Here is an 18826-nt window from a genome sequence, read left to right as displayed (position 1 = left end):
GCATCGAGAGCGAGGGAACTGTTTCCAGCTGCAAATGAGATGTATCGACGGGACGACTTCGAGCTGGACGACACGCCAACTGCTACAATTGGTCCTCAATCGTGCCCGATGTATTCTTAATATTGTTGAGTCCCAACATTATCGGTTGGAAACTCGGCGGCAGTTAAATTCTTAAATTCGCCGCCATTGCCAAATTACATGCTTCAATTGTACAAGAAGTTCGGCATGGGAAGTGTAAGCGCCCTCTTGAAATCGGTTATTACGTCGTTGCTGACAAGTGTTGAAGCTTGTACGAGGGCCACGAGACAGGCGACGAGCTGAATGAACGACTGGATGACGGCACGTCTCGATGTGATTGTTGCAAAGGATGAATCGTACAATAAGCCGTTGATGGCCCATTGGCGCGAGTCCGCGACAACGAGAACGGAGCTAGGGGCGGTGGTGATTTTTTTAGTTATAATGGTATTGTCCACTTCTTCCAGAACCCAACCTCCTTCAATCGCCACATTTTGGATGTAGCCATTCTGGCGGGCATTGTTTCGAAGGGTCTTGTTGCATTTCGACCCAACCTGAAGTAGAGTATAATATCGGCGACAAGTATGGACAAAAAAGTGAGGAAGGATCAACGAACTGAGTAAAGCGATTACAGTGGAAAAATACATAGGAGCTGGTCATCATACGCAAAAACAAGTATCTAAGCATAACCATGATGCCCTGACGGTTGTAGCATAGACATTACCTGGCGTCAGTAGCAGCTGGTGATTCCTCTTGCAACAAACAGGCCAACAGGCGTAAAGGGTGCCGTCTTGGCCTCGTGTCTCAGTGAACTTACGTGCAAACGGTTGCCAAAGGACAAAACTGGGCGACCGGAATAAATAGGTGTCAGTTGGAGTTGTGCGAGGTTCGTTTGCTTACAGCCTAGTCGTCATCAGAACTCAACTGACCAACCCTTTGGGGATAAACAATCTTACAGGTCTACGTTCGTTGGAGTTACACACGTGTGATCACAACAAACTTTCGCTGGGCGGAGAGTGTGTTGTGTGGCCCTTGCGCCCTCTAACGCACGAGTATATCGAGTCTGGCATTCTTAGTGGCATATTCTTGAACCTTGAGGTTTGTGTCCCTTGGAGGTCACTCCGATTCTCCTGACACCATAAGGCTGGCCACGAAGATTCACTCGACTAAAAGTTTGTAACCTATTTGGTATCTGGTAGAATTGTACTGTACATCGTACACGTTACACGGGTTTAAGTTCGCTGCATTGACGCCACCCCCTCCCCCCCTCTTCATTACGGCAACTCTACTCGTGCGTTGAAAGTCTCGTTTGTCCTGGCCCGCTCATTCCCGGCAGGAACCTCTTGTATCTGCACAGGAAATGAGCCGTAAATCTCCACTGGGGCTTTGTATGGCTCAGAAAGCACTTGAGAGTGAAAGCGTCCGCTGATGTCCTGGTATTGTGGCGGTACACTATGTCGAACCGAACCCTCTCGTTGCTGTGATCGCCGCCGCCGCCGCCAATAGAGGATAGCTGTTCCGATGGCCACCAGCACCAGAGCCGCTGCACCAGCACCGATGCCTGCTTTGGCCGCAGTGGATAGTCCAGGTGTCGCTTGAGTTTCGTCGCTAGACACTCCGCTAGGACTACCAGTTGTCGTCTGAACTGGAGGTTCCACTGGCGTTGTGCCATTGGCCTGGTCTACCGTGAGAGCTTTCCAAACCCCCTTCCACGACTCTTCCCAGTCGTTATTGCCACCACTGATGACCGAGTCTTCTTCAGCAATATCGACGACACTAGGGAATAGCTGAATATTTGGCCCTGGGGCCTGGCCAAGCCACCATTTCGACTGGCCCCAGTTGGCCCCGATGAATGCGTCCTGGAGAAAAGCCCTTCCCAAATTGTATGTGCCAGGTCCACCGGTGAAACACGGAAAGTATGGCGTTGGAGAGCCCACGAGGGGTTCGGAAAGCGTCAGATTCAGATGGAAGAAAGGCACCCGGATCGTCGTCGTTTTGGTATTGGACTCGGAGAGGAATGTGAAAGACAAGGTCGATGCGGATGTGACTATTTGGCTGTACTTGGGAGACTCGGTGTCCCAGAGGTACAGACCAAGATCGGCGTCATAGTTGACGGGGAGATGAGAGGCGATGTTATCGCAAGTTGACTTCGGAAGAGTGAGGTAGGGGGCGCAGCCATCGACAGCCACGCGCAAGCCGTTGCCGATAGAGCTGTTTCCCATGGCTAACAGGCCATCTTGGGTCGTGAAGTTGAACGGCGATGCTCCTTGGATTACATCGATGCTGATGTCTTTGAGAGTGACGGGGCTTCTGACAAAGTCCTCATCTGCCACCAGAACGTCGCCGACGAGTCGGTTCTTGTCGAATCCGCCAAACCACAGTGACCCAGCCATGCGCGAAGCCACCGAGCCGATATGCATGCTGAACGAGTTGGATGTTATTTTATTCTTGGTCCATAATGTGCCCGGGACGAGACTAGCGTTGATCAGGTATGATGGCGTCGTGAAGGATTGGTTGATGGTGTTTGCAGCTCCGACACCTAGGCATCCAGCAAAGGCCGGATACCACGTCCCGCCGGGATAGGCGATCATTTGGTTCTGGACGAGCGTGAGACTGACGTTTTCCACGCGATGGATCGGTCCAGCCGTGGAGGCGGATTTGAGAACCATCGAGTCTACCCAGGATGTGGGCAGCTGTCCGCGGACGTCCATTCCGGCCATCCACTCGTACAGCGGCGGCCGATACAGTATGCCGGACGCGGAGCCGGTACCATCCTGGAGGGCCTGCGCCGGGTTGTAGGTCCCGGCTTTGGAGGCGTAGCACCCATCGGAACTGTTGAGTTTGCAGTAGTCGGTGGCGATGATCAACGACTGGAATGTGTGACCGGGAAACAGGGCAACCTTGGAGTCTTCTCCGACGATGACCTCAACTGCCTGCCACGGACCATCGGGACCGAATGTCGAGGAAGACCATGTTGCCTCAAAGGGTGCCGGACTCTGCGCTCGAACAAAGCTGCTGAAAGAATTAAAGAGGCAGAGGGTAACAGTAAGAAAAAAGAAGCGTTGGCAATAGGTTGCCATGGCCGAAGACTGCAGCTGCGGGATTGTGTGTGTGTGTGTGGTTTGTCACGACTTGTGAGACAAGCAGGAGAGTGAGACACACACCGGAGATATGGAGGGAGAGAGATGTGCAAGTGAAACAATGGGAGAAGAACAGCAAGAAACGAACAAGAGAGCAGAACATGGCAACGCAACACCAACGGCCAAGGGTGTCGGTGTGCATTTACAAGCCATGCTCGCTGCGGCGTGTTTGTTGGTACCAACTTCCAACAACAAAACTTCCAACAACAAATCCTTCAATGTCACATCTAATCGTCGTCTATCAGGGGGGGGGGGGGGGGGAATAAGGCTAGGGGGTTCTCGCTGCATTGGACCACACCCTTCGTCTCCCCCAAGCCGTTGCAGCAAGCCAAACGACAGAATGTGGCGCTGACCCGTCCCGTTGGGACTGGTTGCTATTGGTCGACCGCTTTGCGATCCCACTCAACCTGCTACCAACACGACTTGTACGACAACTACTCCCTAGTCACCAAAACCAAAGTCCCTGGCCTTTGATCTCGGCAAGATGCATACCTTGAGGAGAGGGGGCGGCGGCGGCTGGCAAACATAGGCAGTGACGCCGAATTGAGCCAAGGCTTAGATAAGTGCAGCCAATCGAAGCGCAGCCGAAAGCGATAACTCGGGACTAGCAAACGTTGATCGATGGGAGTTCCATCTGGTTTCTGTTCACTCCAGGCTTCCACTGTTTTAGGATTTAAGCTCTGTATTGCCCGAGGTAGTGAATCCACAGGAAGCGAACTCTTTTATAAAGCTTCCACCGAAGCTCCGGGCGCGAGCCCCATCGAACCAGAAGATCCCTGCCGATTGCATCCACTTCTGTCATTAGATGCAGGGGTACAGGGCGGTTGGATGCATGTTGCATGTCATCCCATTGGCCGCCCTGACCGCCCGCTCAGAAAGCATATCCACACAGTCATTACATATATGTTGGGCGTAGACGCATTGTACCAAACCCGCGCGGACAGAAAGTGCGAGGGGCCACGCTTACTTTTCTTCTCTTGTCCTCTCTTTCGTTCTGTTGTTGTTGCTTGCTTGCTGTAGCTGTCGTTGCTCGTTCTGCAAATCTGTCGATGGCTCTTCACTTCCTTCGCTCGCGGTGGTCCTACTCCAAGGTCCCCGGGGACGACGTCGCCAGCCCTGGCCTCCCTTCGGCAAAGACTCGGCCGAGTCTGTCCGAGGTCATCTACTCAAAGCGCTTCCGTTGGGTGGCGTCGGCCATTGTCGGCCTGCTTTTCCTGACCTTGGTCTTTCGCAATTCTGACCAGATCTCGGCCATACGGTCGTCTTCGTCCGCCACGTCGTCCCACCAAGACCATGGGGAGTCATCCCAGATCAAGTCTCCGCCTGGACAGCACGATGTCGACTGGTCTCGGTTCGCGTACGTGCAGTACGTCACCGACTCGCATTATCTATGCAACTCCGTCATGTTCTTCGAAAGGCTGGATCATGTGCAGAGCAAAGCAGACCGCGTCCTGATGTACCCGTCTACAATGGTTGACCCCCAAGCAACAGAGGGGGGCAGACCCGACGCAGATCTTGTGCTCCGCGCGAGGGACGTTTATGGCGTCAAATTGGTACCTATTACTGTCCAACATAGGCAAAGCGCAGATCGTGAGTTAACCTTCAAGATGCCCCGGTTTCACATGATTTGCTAAACACGGAGGTTCATCATAGCAACGTGGGCGGATTCCTTCACCAAGCTGCTTGCTTTCAATCAGACTCAGTATGAACGCGTTCTATCGATTGATTCGGACTCTACCCTTTTGCAAAACGTCGACGAGCTTTTCCTTTTGCCGCCAACCCCGGTGGCCATGCCCCGGGCCTACTGGCTTTACCCGGAGAAGGAGATCCTCTCTTCCCAGATCATGCTTGTAACACCCAGTGCCGATGAGTTTGCTCGCATCAAGGCAAAGATCGACGGCGCTGGAGAGAATGACTACGACATGGAGATCGTCAACACCTTGTACAGAGACAGCGCCCTGGTGCTCCCTCATCGGCCTTACGACCTTCTCACGCGTACCATAGCCGGCGACCACATCAAGGAATATCTCGGAAACGACCACGAGGCTTTCGATCCGGTTGCCGTCTACAACGAGGCGAAGCTGCTCCACTTCTCCGACTGGCCGGTGCACAAGCCATGGTTGTACTCCCCGCCGGAGCTCATGCAGGCGCATCAGCCGAAATGCGTCGTCAAAGACGATGTCGAAGACTGCACCGCGAGGGACCTTTGGTTAGGATTCTACACGGACTTTCGAGCCCGTCGAAAGGTGAGCCCAGAAAGAAAACGGTTGGTCGAGTTCAATGCACTAACAGATGTGTAGCGAGTTTGTGAAGACCCCGCCGCTCTGAGGCCGAGGAGTGCTGGACGACGTTCGTAGGTCGATTTCAGCTGTTGTACGGATATTAGGCATTCTCGGGTTTTTTCAAGGTTTTCTTACGGTAGAAAGCACGCGGCTCAAGGAGTTTGTCCATTCAGCGCGTTCACAAGCCAACAAACGTTGGACTGGATTTCACAATTACAGATCATGAGAAATGTATGATTTAACCTTTTCAAATAAGAGATACATAGCGATGAGCATGAAAATTTGAGTAGCAGAAACGACATTTGATGATGAGTTACCCCCCAACCTCACCGGCATCCCATGATGATTTCACGACGCCCCCATTGTCGTTGGCCGCAGATGCTGCAATGCATGGAGTCATGAGTAAACTGCAACGAAACAACCCCCGATAATCTCAGCATCACGTGGGTTTTCGCTACTGGATGCAATTGGGGCGTCGATGTGGATGTGGAATTCCTCCGACACAGGGAATGTGAGGGCGTCCGGGTCTACGGCGAGACCGGCCGTCGAGTGGATCCTCTTGGCGGAGATGGGGCTACACGGCCCGGTCCGGTGAGATATAGTGCAAACTCACAGCGCGTCCTTGATCATCTACCCGATTAATTGCTTCAATTATGACCTACACGACGTCCCTAAAGGGTGGCTAGTTTATGAATGATTTTGATAATATGATAGCATAACTGAGTAAGGGAACTCAGGCTTGGAGCAAAACACTTCAACTCGGAGCACTCCGTCACATCTGAGCACAAGTTCATCGCTTCCCAGTGTCTATGAATGCCTTGGGCATTTCCTTATCAAGACTGGTCGTGCTTCCTCAGGCAGTTACTAAAAAGGCCCATATCAAGCCGGGGAAGGACGAACACGCAAACACGTGACGTCATACCAGTACGCCAAAGGCAGCGATGGGGGAGCTACGTCATTCAACGTTCCCCAGTTGTTCCTGACAATCACTTGCTGCAGAGCGGCAGTAGGAGGAGCAGAATCAACATCACTCCCGGCCTCAACCATTAATCACATTTTGTTGGGCATACATACAGCTCGTCTCGTCTTCCAACACCCAAGCAAAGAACGACTTCGACACGAACCTCATTTTAACACGTCTCTTGCGAGGCAGATCTTCAGAATAACCTCTGCAGCTCACCACCGAACACGACACAACCCAAATTCTAAGCCTCGTCCTCATACACCCTCTCACGACACCTAGAAACCGTCACTATGGCAGAAATCGCAGCGGGCGCTCTCGTTGCCGAGCAAATTGTCTCGACCGGTGTTGAGGCAGGAGCCGCTGTCGCCGTGGCACGACCCACTCAACCACTGAAGGCGTCTCTATCTCAAGTCGCCACCACCCAGTCACCCGCGTTTGACGTCTCGTAAGCCTCAATGCTATTCCCGCCCTCAAATCATAAACCTTTTAACGCGTATTTATAGCGCTCTCGCACGATCACACCACTCAGTTACTGTCGTCAACCACAAGGCGTGTATCTTTGGCGGCGAGACGGCCGAAGGCCAGCTGAGCTCTACCGATTTCCACGTCCTCTCTTTGCCTGCCATGACCAAGGGTGAGCCCGTTGCGGCATATGCCTGCTATCCCGCGTTCGCGATGCAGGATGCCGAGACCGGCAAGACTTATGTGCCGTCTCCGCGCTCAAGACACGCTGCTGCTGCCCGCGGCCAATTCGTCATTATCCAAGGCGGCGCTGATGCCAGCGGCAAGCCCATCGAAGAGACGTGTCTCTGGCTGTGGGACTTGGAGAGCTTGAAGTGGACTAAGATGGAAGGAGCTAGTCAGATCGGAAAGACCCTCACACCCCGGTTCGACCACCACATCTTTGTCGACGAGGCCCAGGACTTCCTTGTACTGCACGGCGGCCGCACTTCCAAAGGACAAGAGGCATCTACTGAGACTTGGATGTACAACTTCGATTCCCTGGCATGGACGGAGCTGCCGCCCTCGCCCCAGGCCCCCCTTGCCGCCGCCCTCGTCGACAACGTTCTCTATACCATTGGAGCCGATTCTAGCATGAGCGGCGCTATCCATTACCTCGACCTCAAGTCTAACGCTGAGGACCGCGAGAAGCCCAGTGCCCTGGAGTGGAAGACAGTCAACTTCCCCACAAACCCCCTGACTCCCGGCCCTCGCCCCCGTGAGGGCGGTGCCCTTGTCCCCGTCAACACCGGCGTCGGCAGACACTACCTCCTCTACGCGTTCGGTGAGAACAGCACTTCCGCCGAGAAGGACTTTTACAGCGACATATGGGCCCTGCAGCTACCGACCCACGGCTTCAGTGCGGCCGCCGTGAAGGATGCCATCCGCGAAAAGCTCCCCCGTATTGACTCTGGCGAGTTCAGCTGGGCCGAGGTAGAGCTTGTCGCGACTGAGGAGGTGAAGACAGAGGGCAAGGCCCATCCTGGTCCGCGAGGCTTCTTTGGCGCAGATGCCGCTGATGCGAAGAGCCTGATCTTCTGGGGCGGTGTCAGCGCACTTGGCAAAGAGGGCGATGGTTGGCTTCTGCAGGTTCAGTAGATACAGAATGGTGGGTCAATGCAAACGATTGAGAGGTGTCGAGACAAAAACAGAGATTCCCATGAGTGTGTAGTCTTAGAAGAGAAAAAGGCACAGCCGAGTCTTCATCACAAGGATGGAATGACATCTTTGAGTTCACACATCTGTGGTTGTTGGCTTGCGAGGTCCACAAGATGCAATTCTTGTTTAAAGTTCCATCCACGACGCTATACAACCCAGTCTGGTCGGATGTGGGTTGGTGTTACGGAGATAGGTATCGCAGATTCTTTACAATATTCGCAATTTGCCTCAGCTTTCACCTAGTGCTATCACCTATCGAATCTCAAAATTCTCAACTCAGTCTTTGGACTCTCACGAGTGAAGCTCCAGACCCTGAAGCACAACACAAATCAACTCCGGAATAATCGACTTAAGAGAACCTTTGCGTTCATCCACTACACCACTTCATGATGGGTTGCGGCGCGAGCAAACAACCCCGAGAAATATCTCACCAGTCCACCACGCAGGCCGTCTGCCACAACATGATCCTGGCACACTACTCGGACGTCGACCACCAAATCAGACACGACCACTCCCGCATGGAGTGGGAAGCCCTGTTCTACGTCCAGGCCAACGACGTCGCGCGACTCCTGCGCGAGGGCCTGCACATGTCCGAGGGCAACATCGTCCCGGGGACAGGCTGCATCACACCGGGCGAGTGCCCCGACAGCCTCGGACAGCACGGCTGGGTCCACGGGCGCCGGTACGTCATGAGGGGCGCCGACGGCGGCGGGTGGACGGCGCACGTCGTGGTCGGCGCCCGGGAACTGCGCGTCCTGGCCGAGTTCCGCCCGCAGCATGTCACGAACAAGATGGCGTACGCCCAGGCGTGGAACAGCCAGGGGCTTATGGTCTTCCGGCACGACGCGTTCGACGCGACGCAGCAGCACCGCAACGACCAGTACGCCTTTCCGATAAGCGAGTCTGTAAACTAGACGGTTGGGCTTGCGTCTTTTGTGTGCGTGCTTGTGTCTGACGAGCTCAGGGTTGTGTGGTGATTCGGGAGTTGGCGATAGAGTTGATGGGTGAAAGTGGGCGGCCCCCCGTCGATTGACGGACGACACGTTCTGGTGTTGCCAAACAGACACTAGGCCGACTCATTGGACATATCCAGCGCAACATAAGGAGATTGCAAGATTCGAGAATAGTCCGATTATCATGTGAATTGGCCAGAAAGATTCTGAGCAACTTGTTCACATCAACAGTGTGAAAGGGTCTAGCACTGGACTCAAATCTAGCCCGGTGCATTTATCACTAGTAACTTTGTCTCTATTTCGGCTCATGGAGGAGATGACCAGATAGTCACTAGGCAGCGTTTCATTCAAACTATTCAAGCCATTCGCAATCATATAGTTTACCCGCTGTGCATTGTCACCGCATCCGAGAGCAAAAGGTCCCTAGGGCATACACGACATGTGTGTAGTCGCATTGTGCAACAGACTCTAAATGTGCTGCCGGTGCCTAGGTATGCAGAGTCGAAAATGTGACAAGAGATTAAGTGAATTCCATATCAGGTGCGCCAACAGGAATATTTCAATTCTCTAGAGCCATGGCGCGTATCAAGCGGACCGGGGGGCTTCAAGACCCTTCATGGCATGCATCAAAAGTTTCCCATCCAACCTACCAACCCACGACCACACTAACCAGCCCTCAAAGACTACGGCATTACCCTTCCCTCCCACCAGCCCATGAATTCTCTGGGCATGCCGTTCTCGAGACCGTTGGCGTCGCCGTCGCCCGTCGAGGAAGAGCTGGAGCTATTACTCGACAGTGGCGAGAAGGCTGCCTTGCGCAATATCCGTGCAAAGCGGCATGATCCACAGGTAGCTGAAAGCGAGCGGCGGCGATGGCGGAGTCGGCGAAGGGGGGGACGCACGGTTGCGAGGATATTTGTCGTCCTCGCAGCAGCGGACAAGCCCCGTCTTCGAGGCCAGGAAGCTAGGCGAGACGATGTGGGATCTTTATCAGGTCGCTTCCCCCGTTTTTGTCGTCCATCACATCAAGAGGACATCCGGCATGAGCTCGGCCACCATACAAGATACCACAGCAGGTCATGTAGAAGAATTTGAAAGGCCATGATTATTCTTTGACTGCGACGGTGGCCACGAGGAACTGATCGGATAGTCTGCTGGTAACAAATGGGTTCAGACCGTGAGTTCAAATGCTCTAGAGAGACGTGACAGAAAACAGCACCAAGGAGACAAGCCTCTGGTGTGTAGTATTGCCCGATACCACTGGCTCGAGCCGATGCCAGTACATTGCGCGGTGTATCAGCCTGCCATCCGTCTATTGGCGTCATCCAGTCTCTCGCGCCTCGTCTCCTAGTCGACCGCGTTGTACTGAGACTCTGCTGGCCTATCCCTGTCCGCGATCTTCCTCTCGAGCTCCTGCGCGTGCGAGTCAATCTTGCCGAATTGCCATGGCCACGTGACGACGTACAAGAACGGCCGGAGATCGTGGCGGTTGTCGTCCGGGTTGTACGCCGATAAATGCGGCGAAGGGGTGAGAATGACGGCCTTGTGGCGGTTGATGGAGTAAAAACGGAAGAACCTCTTGACCCGCTCGGCGATCTGCCGCGGGCCGTAGCCTGGTCTCTCTTTCCAGTCTCCTAGGAGCTGGAGGTAGGTCGACCACGGGCCCAGCTTGTGTACCTTTCTCAGGATACCGAATTCCGATAGTTCGCTGTTCTGCGATCAGTGAAAGCACTCGGACACAGGATTCCATGTTCACCCACCTGTACGTCAGGCCCATCTCCGTATCTGCTTCATCGTCTTGCACTCCGGCGGATAGCGGAAGAAGCTCCGCCGACGGCGTCGCCTCAAGGAACTCGGTCATGATAGGCAGGTCCCATTGGTCTTTGGCCCAGGCCTGGAAGCTCTTGGCGTCGGTCTTTGAGATGCTCCCAAGAGGGGCAATGTCCGCTGACGATGCGTCGCTGAAGCAGTAAGTCAGTCAAGCTGTCGGCCCTATCTACCGGCAAAGTGAAACTCACTACTTTGTGTAGTAGCCGCGGAGATTCTCATCAACATTTCCACTGCCCAACACCAGAAGTGCCGCCCCCGCTCGCGGGAGCTGTCTCGCTGTTGTCGAAAGTTGAGCTAGCTCGTACTGAACGACTAGACGGTTTCTTGCTTGGATGTTCTGACGCGCAAGCTACAAATGGCATCAGTAGGAGTCTCGACAATGTAACCTAAATAGAACTATTATGGGTCACCACTCCGTAAACTTACGTTCTCTGCTGGACTGCCACCTTCAACCCCGTATCTGGGCTTGAAGTTAAGCGTCTTCTCGATGATGGCCTCGTGAGCTTGCACCGCCTCATCAATCGAAATATCAGAGTGATAGGCACCAAGCTCTGCCGCGAGCCGAGAGGCTCTTGATCTCGTGTCATCTCCGCTGTTGACCGTGCCCATGTAACATGTATGGAGCAACCTAGAGACAATCTCCTGTGGCGTCTCGGGCATGAACGTCTTGTCACCGGTGACGCGTCTAAGATCATCCAGAGTTGACATCTCCCCGGCATCAATGGACTGGAGCACAAGCTTGGCCATGCTGTAGACGAAGAGCGCGACTGTTGAAGAGTCCAAGCCGCCACTCAGGGCAAGGAAGTACCCAGGGGAGTTTGTACGGCAAAGGTACTGCCAGAGGAAGACTGCCTGGGCCATGGCGATCTCTTCCATGGGATCAAGAATCTTGAGGTCGACCTCTTTGGCAATGCGTAGATGGTCCGACAAGTACACCTCGTCTGCAGGTCTTGTCAAACGAAGATCGCATTCGACTCTGGGGAAATCGGGCTGGGCTGCGGCTTGGAAATTCCGTGAGATACTCGAGCGGTAGCTCCGGACTTCCTCGACCGAGACCGTAGCAATGATGACCTCTACCGGTTTCAATGAGAACTGGGAGGACTGAGCCAATACCTTTCCGTTGGCAAGCACCATGCTTGAACCGTCGAACTGGATTCTGTTAGCACACAAGCACCTGCCGAGGGAGAAGCTTGTGGGGGGAGGGCAGGTCAGGGACAAACCAGCATACGCGCCTCGCCATCGACCCCAGTCGCATTGGCATACACGTAGATACCGCCCAGTTTTCGAGTGGAATTCGATATGAGATCAAGACGGGTCTTCAGCTTCCGCAGCTCGGCGTGGCTGGCGCTGCTGTTGAGGATGATCTCGGCCCCGTTGAGCCCGAGGAACGTCGACGGGTTCAAGGGCGAAAACATCTCTTCGCAGGTCTCACAGCTCACGGCAGTGTCGAGAGTGCTGAGGATCAGGTCGCCGATGGGAACTGTCTTCTGGCCTGTGACCTTGGCAGCTACAGCCTCCAGGTAGTACGTCTCTATCTCTCGGAGTTTCGTCCACGCCGAGAAATGACGAGCTTCGCGGTATAGGCCGTCGTTGGCAAGGCTTTGCTGCGAGAGGTCAGAGGTGGTTCAAGTGAGACCCGAGAGGCTTAGGCAGGTAGTACCTTTGGTCTGATAAGGTAGATGTGCTTGTAGGTGCAGAGAACGCGACAGTTGTAGCGGACATTGCGATGACGGCAGCCCATGCCCAGGTCAATAAGCATGTCCTTGCATACAGGATCGGCGATGATATCGGCGAGCACCTCCCAGCTGTGGAGGAAGGTATCTCCTAATGAATGGGGCTGTCAGCCCAAGTCGCCTCACAAATGCAAACGAACGCCCGCCAAAAGGACCGCGCCCAAGTAACAGCTACCTTCAAGATGATGGTCGAGACAGCCATAGCCGGGAATCTCCAGCTCCGGGCCGGTCCTGAGGGTTGCGCCCTGTTCCTTGGCGATCCGAATGGACTCCAGGATCCTGTCGCGGTTTCCCTTGAAGTCAAGAGGGACGCTAGGCAAGGTCGCCGCGGCGACGGTGACGAAGGACATGGCGGCGCCAGTTCCGGCCGGCGCGCGGCACGGCAATGGGACCGAGACTGGACGGTTCGGCGGCGCGGCGGAGTAGTTGTGCAGGGTTCTAGAGCCCGGCCGAGAAGAGCAGAAATCGTGCGATTGGATGGTTACGGATTGTCAGTCGGACACGGGAAGAGGAGTGATTGGATGAAGCGATGTCGTTCTCGGCATCAAACTTCAGGTTGTGAGAGTCCGTGGCAGAGCTGGGCACGGAGCAAGGTACCTGGGTACTGAGTAGAGCAGAGGTATCTCAAATGACACTGCATGACGAAAGAGAGCGAATGACCTAATCCGGGGTTATGGAGCAAAGCGGGGTCTAGGTAGGATAAGATAGCAAGACGCACAGACTATTTTGTGCCTGGTGCTGTGCTGTGATGCGCTGCACAGGGAAAGCTCCCTCCCTTCAGCTACTGCACCTGCCAAGCTCGAGCCATCGATGACCCCGCACTGGGTGATCGATCGGCTGGCTGTCCGTCCCCTTCATTCCAGGCTCAAGCTCCCAACGCAGAGCAAAGGCTCCTCCACTGTCCATCCCAATCCCTCGTTTCCTCCATCCAAACCCCCCTTCAGTGTCCTTCTTCGCAGCCGTCCTTCGTCGACGGTTTTCTGTTTTCCGATGCTCGTCTCGGGGAAGGGAAAGAGGCCGTGTCGCGATTCGAGCTCAGAGGCTAAGGCCAATGGAGCATTCATCCTTCGCTCTACCACTCGCTGTTAGCCAGTCTCGAGGTATGGATTGACTGGGGTGTTGTTCGGATGCCTACATCTGATTTGGGCTGTACAGGAAAAGCCCGTTGCCATGCTATCCGAACCTTCGTCATGGCGGGGGGGGGGGGGGCGCCATCAGAGCAGCTTGTAGGTGATCACTAGGGCAGATCGGGGAACCGGGGGCGTCAAGGTCGACAACGGGGGCAGTGAAATGCAGCAGGCCGAATCATCCGCCGATAGTGTCGTAGGGGGTAGCTTGGAGACATTTGCAATAGTGGTAAAGTGGGTGTGGAAATTGGCGTATGGTCGGGACGGTGTTGATCCAACTGCATGATTAGAGGAGAGGGGGATCGATCTCCCATACTCACAGCGAAACTGTTTGTCATTGAACCATTTCACATCAACGCATGCCGAAATTGGCGTGGAACTGGAGGCGGCCGGTGAACTCGAGGCAAACGGAGGCCGTGACGAACGGGCATCGCCGAGCAGGCGTAGGGTCTTCACGTAACGGGACGGGCGGAAGCGAAAGCGGAGGCGAGAAACGCCGACGGGGATGTGGGCTGTGGCATGGGCTGTGGCGTGGACGCGGCGGATGTGGACGTAGTAGTGGATGTAGGAGAAGAGTAAGGGAGGATACGCGGACGATACGGGCGAGACGTGGACGAGACACTAAGTAAGCTGGCGCGGGAATCTGGGACCGTGGGACACCGTGGCGACATGGCGAATGCTGCTGATGCTTCTTCGCCTAGCTGCAGTCAACAGCTAGACGGGTCAACGTCGAGCATGGGATGCGATGTAGGTCATGATGGACCGAGCCTGTGGATGGCGATCGAGGACGGATATCAAACAGCGAACATGATACTGGGAGGGAGGAGGCATCGGGCAAACTCTAGCAATAAAGAAGGACGACGGGGCAATGGCGAGATGGACAGCGTGATGTAGGGATCCGGGTCACTTATATTAATATCGAAGTCGAAGGGTGGATTAGGAGGGCAAACGAAGTACGAGGGAGGGTGGTACGAGCTGGTTTCTGATCGGTCCCAGTGCCACCAACAACCCGCTCTCGAGAGCGGGGGCGGAGAAGGGAGGTGCGCAGAGCTTGGACAGACAAACTCACGCGACTCGGGGCTGATCCAGTCCAATCCGGTCCAGTGAAGGATGCTACAGGAGGGCGTCGATCAAAGTCTATCCAGGTGGCCCGGCAAATCAACTCACTCGATGTCAGCCAGGCTTCGTCATTCGGCTTTGATGGTTTGGCGAGAGTGTCACCCTCAATCGGCAGCGTACATCGTAGTCGCAGTGGTGGCCTTAGTCAATCAGACAAGACGAAGACAGTGTGACCAAGGACTCACGGTACTGAGGTAGCATACCATGTCTCACTGTCGATGGTCGACCGTCGGCAAGGTCGGGGACTCACTTTGGTTTGGCGGTTGTGTGTATTGTATCAGGTGAGGTGATGGATGGGCTGTTTTGTGGTTCCACTAAACGGCCACACGGCAACCCCTCACCCCACCTGTGTGGGCACTGGGAACAGCATCACGCCGCTGCACGTTCTGTTCCTGTTTCTGTTCCTGTTTCTGATGCTCGACATCTCGCGGGATATCGCCGAGAGATTGGGAGATGGGGAGTTGATCTCCCAAGACGGACCCGTTGCCTCCCACACAGATATACACACATACACACCCTTGATCTGTCGATACCTCATCGAGGAGAATCGAGGTTGTCAATGAGACAGGAGGAGTGGGCCGGCCCCCCGTAGACGTACGTACCGGTAAGGCGTCTGCAGAAAGCTATTGTCTTTCCCTCTTTCTGCCTCTAGCTTCTGCTCCTTCCCCGGATTTTACCCCAGACTAGGCACCTGCCTTGGGTACCTGAGCACCTAGCTAGGTACCCATGGAGGCAGGTACTCGGTACATACATCGTGCTTGCCTCCTTCTAGCAGTAGCCATGGTGGTCTATGTCGCGTGTGTCACCGTCGGGACCCTCGAGTGGGTCGTGGTCCAACCTTTGGTCCTTGTGGTCTCCACCGCGCCATTCCCGTTTCGGATAATCAGCCAACCAGAAGCGACTGGTCAGTGACAGATCAGTACCGGTGACAGACCACCATGAGCTGCTCTCATCCTCCCGAGACCTTCTCTCTCAGTCAGCAATCAACCCTCCCCTCACACGGTGTCATTGACGGTCAATACCGTATCCCAGACACCCCAGTGCGCGATCAACGAGGCAGCATGGCAGTGCATAGCTGACACAGTGAGGGGGAAAGCTGCCCCTTGCTCCTCGTCCTTGGCTGTGTATCGCAGTTGCCAGTACGATGTACAGGTATATCAGTCTCTTCTTGCTCTGCCAGCCCGGACCACCCGCCAGCTGCCGCCCGTGCCTCCGACTATGCCCCTGCGCTCCTCACCTGGTATCCTAGCATTCTCGCAAATGCTGCATCGCATCTCATGAGCTTCCCATGTCACGCGATCGTCTGGCGGCGCCATTGATGGACAGTTACCCCGCCCGGTCTGACGAAACCGTAATGCACCAACAATCCAACCCAGGACGCCCTCAATGGACGGACAGTCAGTGGACAGGGAGCTTCTTTGCTCGGCGAGCTTGTCCTCTGTCTCTGTCCCTCTCTCTCTCTCTCTCTCTGCTTGGGCCCGACCTCCTCCCGAGCCGAGCAATTCACCGCACACCCTCATCCAACACCCCCGGAGCAGCGAGTGAGTGTATCGCAGTACATCGCCAAGTATCTCGCACGCCTCAGCATAGCGGACAGGAACATGGGATACATGGCACCGCGACCCCTCTCTTCGTCTCTCCTCGCCTTTCCTCAGGCCGGCACCGCCAGGTCAGGCGCCCTGCCGCAATCGACATCCATCCACCTCCCTCTTCCCCCCCCCCCCCTCATTCTCTTCCCTTCTTAATCCCCTCTCCATCCCCATCCTCCCCCAACCATCCTTCTCACATCCAGACATCACCTGTTCATCACTAGGTAATAGCTACTCCCTTCCCTCCTGTTCATTGGCAAAGCATGAAAGCTCCCCCGTCCCTGGGTCGGAAAATCTTGCCGTCGGCACCGGTACACGAAGGATTGCATAGCTGACGCTGCTACTTGCACCAGACAACCAAATACACTTTTGATCACCTAGATCACACAAACCAGAACCAACTCGCCCATCATGACGGAACCGCTCTCCAAGGTCGACTCTGCTGTCGGAGGTCTCTCGCAGTCCCCTCCCAAGGAGCACAAGACTCGCCGTCAATCCTCGGCCGCTGCGCCCGGCGTGTACAACGTCAAGGACCTTGGTACGTCACTCTGTTGACCCCGCACTTGGAGAGCAGTGGACTGCTCGGGTGTTTCGGGACATGGCTAACATGTCGTGTCTTGTAACAGAAGAACAAAAGATTGAGCTGGAGCTCGCACCGGAAACTCAGCGGACTGGATGGTAGGTCTCACTGCCCAGATCAGCGCGTCCTCTGTCAAGGGTGGCTGCTGGTACTTCTACTATCGGACCATTGGCTAACTGGGGCCGTTGCAGGAAGATCAACACGTCGTCCTCGACAGTGGAGGACAAGGACATTCTCAAGCTTCCGCTCTCCAAGCCGCCAGTCAAGAAGATTGACCTGCACTTCCCACTCGGCATGGAGGTAACGGCACGCAACCTCAAGGGCGTAACAATAAAGGACGCCTTGGATGCTATCCACAAAGCATACAAGAAGAGGGTAAGGACCCCCTTCTACAAGCCAGCAACGAACAATCATGCTAACGGCCCATAGGCGGATGATGAGCTCGACAAGCCGTACCTGGCAGGGTTCGAATGGGACAAGGAAGAGTCCTGGACCCGGCTGGTCGTCCACCTTCAGAAGCAGCCGGCAACAGGGGGCAGCAACTTCAGTGGCGGCGGCGGCAAGAAGAAGAAGAACAAGAAGGCAGAGGGTGAAGAGTAAAATGCGCTCTCTCGGACCTTGTTCGAATCTGGACCAATACTTCCTGATGAAAAAAACAAACCATGTTTCTCGCTCTGGCTCGCAATGGCGACTAAGCGCAATGGGATGTTGCGATAGATGCAGTTCGGACGGGTGTGCCTCCTCCCTTGGTTCGGATGGTGTGTGTACTCTGCTCTGGAGCTTGATGCTTCCAAGTGTATAGCTAGGCGGGGTTGACGACGTTGGACGGGTGGTTGCAGTGGTAGCAGCTTCGCCCCTGGCTCAATTGACTCTTTACCCTGTCATGTCACCGTGATCGATTGTTGAGACGCATTGGATGGAGTGCTATATGTTGTCTCGTCAACTGGGACACTCCCCATGTCAGGCCATAATGATATGCCGTTCGAAATGGGTGGATTCCGGGGAACGGAACAGGCCCGGTCCATTGCGGCATTCCTGCATCCATCGTGACCCACACAACCCGGGGAACTGGGCACTTGAGACTTAGCATTACGTTTGTACCTATCTTACCTTAGGTACACTACCTAGGTAGACAGGCAAACTAGACTGGGGGCTCATCTGTGAAAATGATGGGCCGAGACGCTTAAGTTCATGCTCATGATAACCCCGCCCTTCCAGTGGCCGGCCGGTGTGTTTGCCAGTCGGGCTGAAGAGTTTTGGGAACCATTCTGCTTCCTCTGAGTTCCGGTGTAAATGGTGGGGTAGCCGGATGCCAATCTATCAGCATCCGCAGTGCTGCTGCGGGGAAGCTGTTAAGAGCCCATCTCCCCCCCACATTCCAGCAATTGCAGACAGATGCAGGGGGAACGACCGGACATCGACGTAGAATAAGAACCGCGGGGAAGGAACAGTTGGTTGCAGCAAGTAACTAAACCTATGCACCAGCAATGACATCACCAAAGCATCAAATCATCTTTACATAACTACGAGACGTGGACAAAACATTCAAGTCCCGCTTGTCTCGACAGCGGAATACTGCCCATATCAAAGACCCGGATAACCACAACTGACCAAGCAAGGATGATGTGCCTAGTGCGGCTCACTCGTTCCCCCTCACGGACACGGTCACGTCTCCAACTCGGAAATCGGAATTGAGAGGCCCAGGAAGCGCAGGGACAATTCGCCCTCGTCCCCGGCTACCGTCGGCAGACGCCGCTTTTCGACGACTTTAGCATAACGTCGACCGCGGAATTGGAATAGGAATCGCAACCCCCCAAAGCAACCCGTTCGGCTTT

The 18826-nt window shown here is 54.9% G+C and overlaps 6 protein-coding genes across 6 annotated transcripts; 4 read left to right on the top strand and 2 right to left on the bottom strand.

Annotated features, from left to right (window-relative positions):
• Positions 1-1289: 1289 nt before the first annotated feature.
• CDEST_11326 (Putative aspartic peptidase domain superfamily, Peptidase family A1 domain-containing protein) lies at positions 1290-3095 on the bottom strand (the record flags this gene model as incomplete). Its single annotated transcript, XM_062927482.1, has 1 exon — positions 1290-3095. One exon carries the CDS (start codon positions 3093-3095, stop codon positions 1290-1292), a length of 1806 nt encoding a protein of 601 aa, XP_062783533.1.
• Positions 3096-4106: 1011 nt separating this feature from the next.
• On the top strand, positions 4107-5710 carry CDEST_11325 (Putative nucleotide-diphospho-sugar transferase). Its single transcript, XM_062927481.1, has 3 exons — positions 4107-4745; positions 4809-5401; positions 5456-5710. The coding sequence occupies exons 1-3, from the start codon at positions 4205-4207 to the stop codon at positions 5510-5512; spliced, it is 1191 nt and encodes a 396-aa protein (XP_062783532.1). The 5' UTR covers positions 4107-4204; the 3' UTR covers positions 5513-5710.
• A 716-nt stretch (positions 5711-6426) lies between these two features.
• Positions 6427-8247, top strand: CDEST_11324 (Putative kelch-type beta propeller). Its single transcript, XM_062927480.1, has 2 exons — positions 6427-6846; positions 6905-8247. Exons 1-2 carry the CDS (start codon positions 6692-6694, stop codon positions 7998-8000), a joined length of 1251 nt encoding a protein of 416 aa, XP_062783531.1. The 5' UTR covers positions 6427-6691; the 3' UTR covers positions 8001-8247.
• A 202-nt stretch (positions 8248-8449) lies between these two features.
• Positions 8450-8974, top strand: CDEST_11323 (uncharacterized protein; the record flags this gene model as incomplete). The annotated part of the gene is made up of 1 exon (XM_062927479.1): positions 8450-8974. The coding sequence occupies one exon, from the start codon at positions 8450-8452 to the stop codon at positions 8972-8974; it is 525 nt and encodes a 174-aa protein (XP_062783530.1).
• Positions 8975-9528: 554 nt separating this feature from the next.
• Positions 9529-15012, bottom strand: CDEST_11322 (Putative carbon-nitrogen hydrolase, NAD(+) synthetase, rossmann-like alpha/beta/alpha sandwich). Its single transcript, XM_062927478.1, has 8 exons — positions 13712-15012; positions 12752-13648; positions 12504-12667; positions 12064-12447; positions 11270-11992; positions 11032-11192; positions 10774-10974; positions 9529-10721 (listed from the first exon to the last, which is right to left on the bottom strand). The coding sequence occupies exons 2-8, from the start codon at positions 12924-12926 to the stop codon at positions 10361-10363; spliced, it is 2169 nt and encodes a 722-aa protein (XP_062783529.1). The 5' UTR covers positions 12927-13648; positions 13712-15012; the 3' UTR covers positions 9529-10360.
• Positions 15013-15921: 909 nt separating this feature from the next.
• Positions 15922-17884, top strand: CDEST_11321 (uncharacterized protein). The gene is made up of 5 exons (XM_062927477.1): positions 15922-16635; positions 16765-16949; positions 17038-17089; positions 17183-17366; positions 17421-17884. The coding sequence occupies exons 2-5, from the start codon at positions 16823-16825 to the stop codon at positions 17589-17591; spliced, it is 534 nt and encodes a 177-aa protein (XP_062783528.1). The 5' UTR covers positions 15922-16635; positions 16765-16822; the 3' UTR covers positions 17592-17884.
• Positions 17885-18826: the final 942 nt, after the last annotated feature.

This window comes from Colletotrichum destructivum, chromosome 7 (genome assembly GCF_034447905.1).
Source record: "Colletotrichum destructivum chromosome 7, complete sequence".
NCBI lineage: Eukaryota > Fungi > Ascomycota > Sordariomycetes > Glomerellales > Glomerellaceae > Colletotrichum > Colletotrichum destructivum.
This window is presented reverse-complemented; position numbering and strand designations above follow the sequence as displayed.

Excerpts from the sequence above, each read along its gene's own strand:
- CDEST_11325 (XM_062927481.1), top strand. The coding sequence starts at position 4,205 with ATGGCTCTTCACTTCCTTCGCTCGCGGTGGTCCTACTCCAAGGTCCCC. Across the intron at positions 4,746-4,808 it reads ACATAGGCAAAGCGCAGATC|CAACGTGGGCGGATTCCTTC; the intron begins GTGAGTTAACCT and ends GGTTCATCATAG. Across the intron at positions 5,402-5,455 it reads ACTTTCGAGCCCGTCGAAAG|CGAGTTTGTGAAGACCCCGC; the intron begins GTGAGCCCAGAA and ends ACAGATGTGTAG.
- CDEST_11324 (XM_062927480.1), top strand. The coding sequence starts at position 6,692 with ATGGCAGAAATCGCAGCGGGCGCTCTCGTTGCCGAGCAAATTGTCTCG. Across the intron at positions 6,847-6,904 it reads TCACCCGCGTTTGACGTCTC|CGCTCTCGCACGATCACACC; the intron begins GTAAGCCTCAAT and ends GCGTATTTATAG.
- CDEST_11322 (XM_062927478.1), bottom strand. The coding sequence starts at position 12,926 with ATGTCCTTCGTCACCGTCGCCGCGGCGACCTTGCCTAGCGTCCCTCTT. Across the intron at positions 12,668-12,751 it reads TCTCGACCATCATCTTGAAG|GAGATACCTTCCTCCACAGC; the intron begins GTAGCTGTTACT and ends CCCATTCATTAG. Across the intron at positions 12,448-12,503 it reads TCTACCTTATCAGACCAAAG|CAAAGCCTTGCCAACGACGG; the intron begins GTACTACCTGCC and ends GACCTCTCGCAG.
- CDEST_11321 (XM_062927477.1), top strand. The coding sequence starts at position 16,823 with ATGACGGAACCGCTCTCCAAGGTCGACTCTGCTGTCGGAGGTCTCTCG. Across the intron at positions 17,090-17,182 it reads GAAACTCAGCGGACTGGATG|GAAGATCAACACGTCGTCCT; the intron begins GTAGGTCTCACT and ends GGGCCGTTGCAG. Across the intron at positions 17,367-17,420 it reads ACAAAGCATACAAGAAGAGG|GCGGATGATGAGCTCGACAA; the intron begins GTAAGGACCCCC and ends AACGGCCCATAG.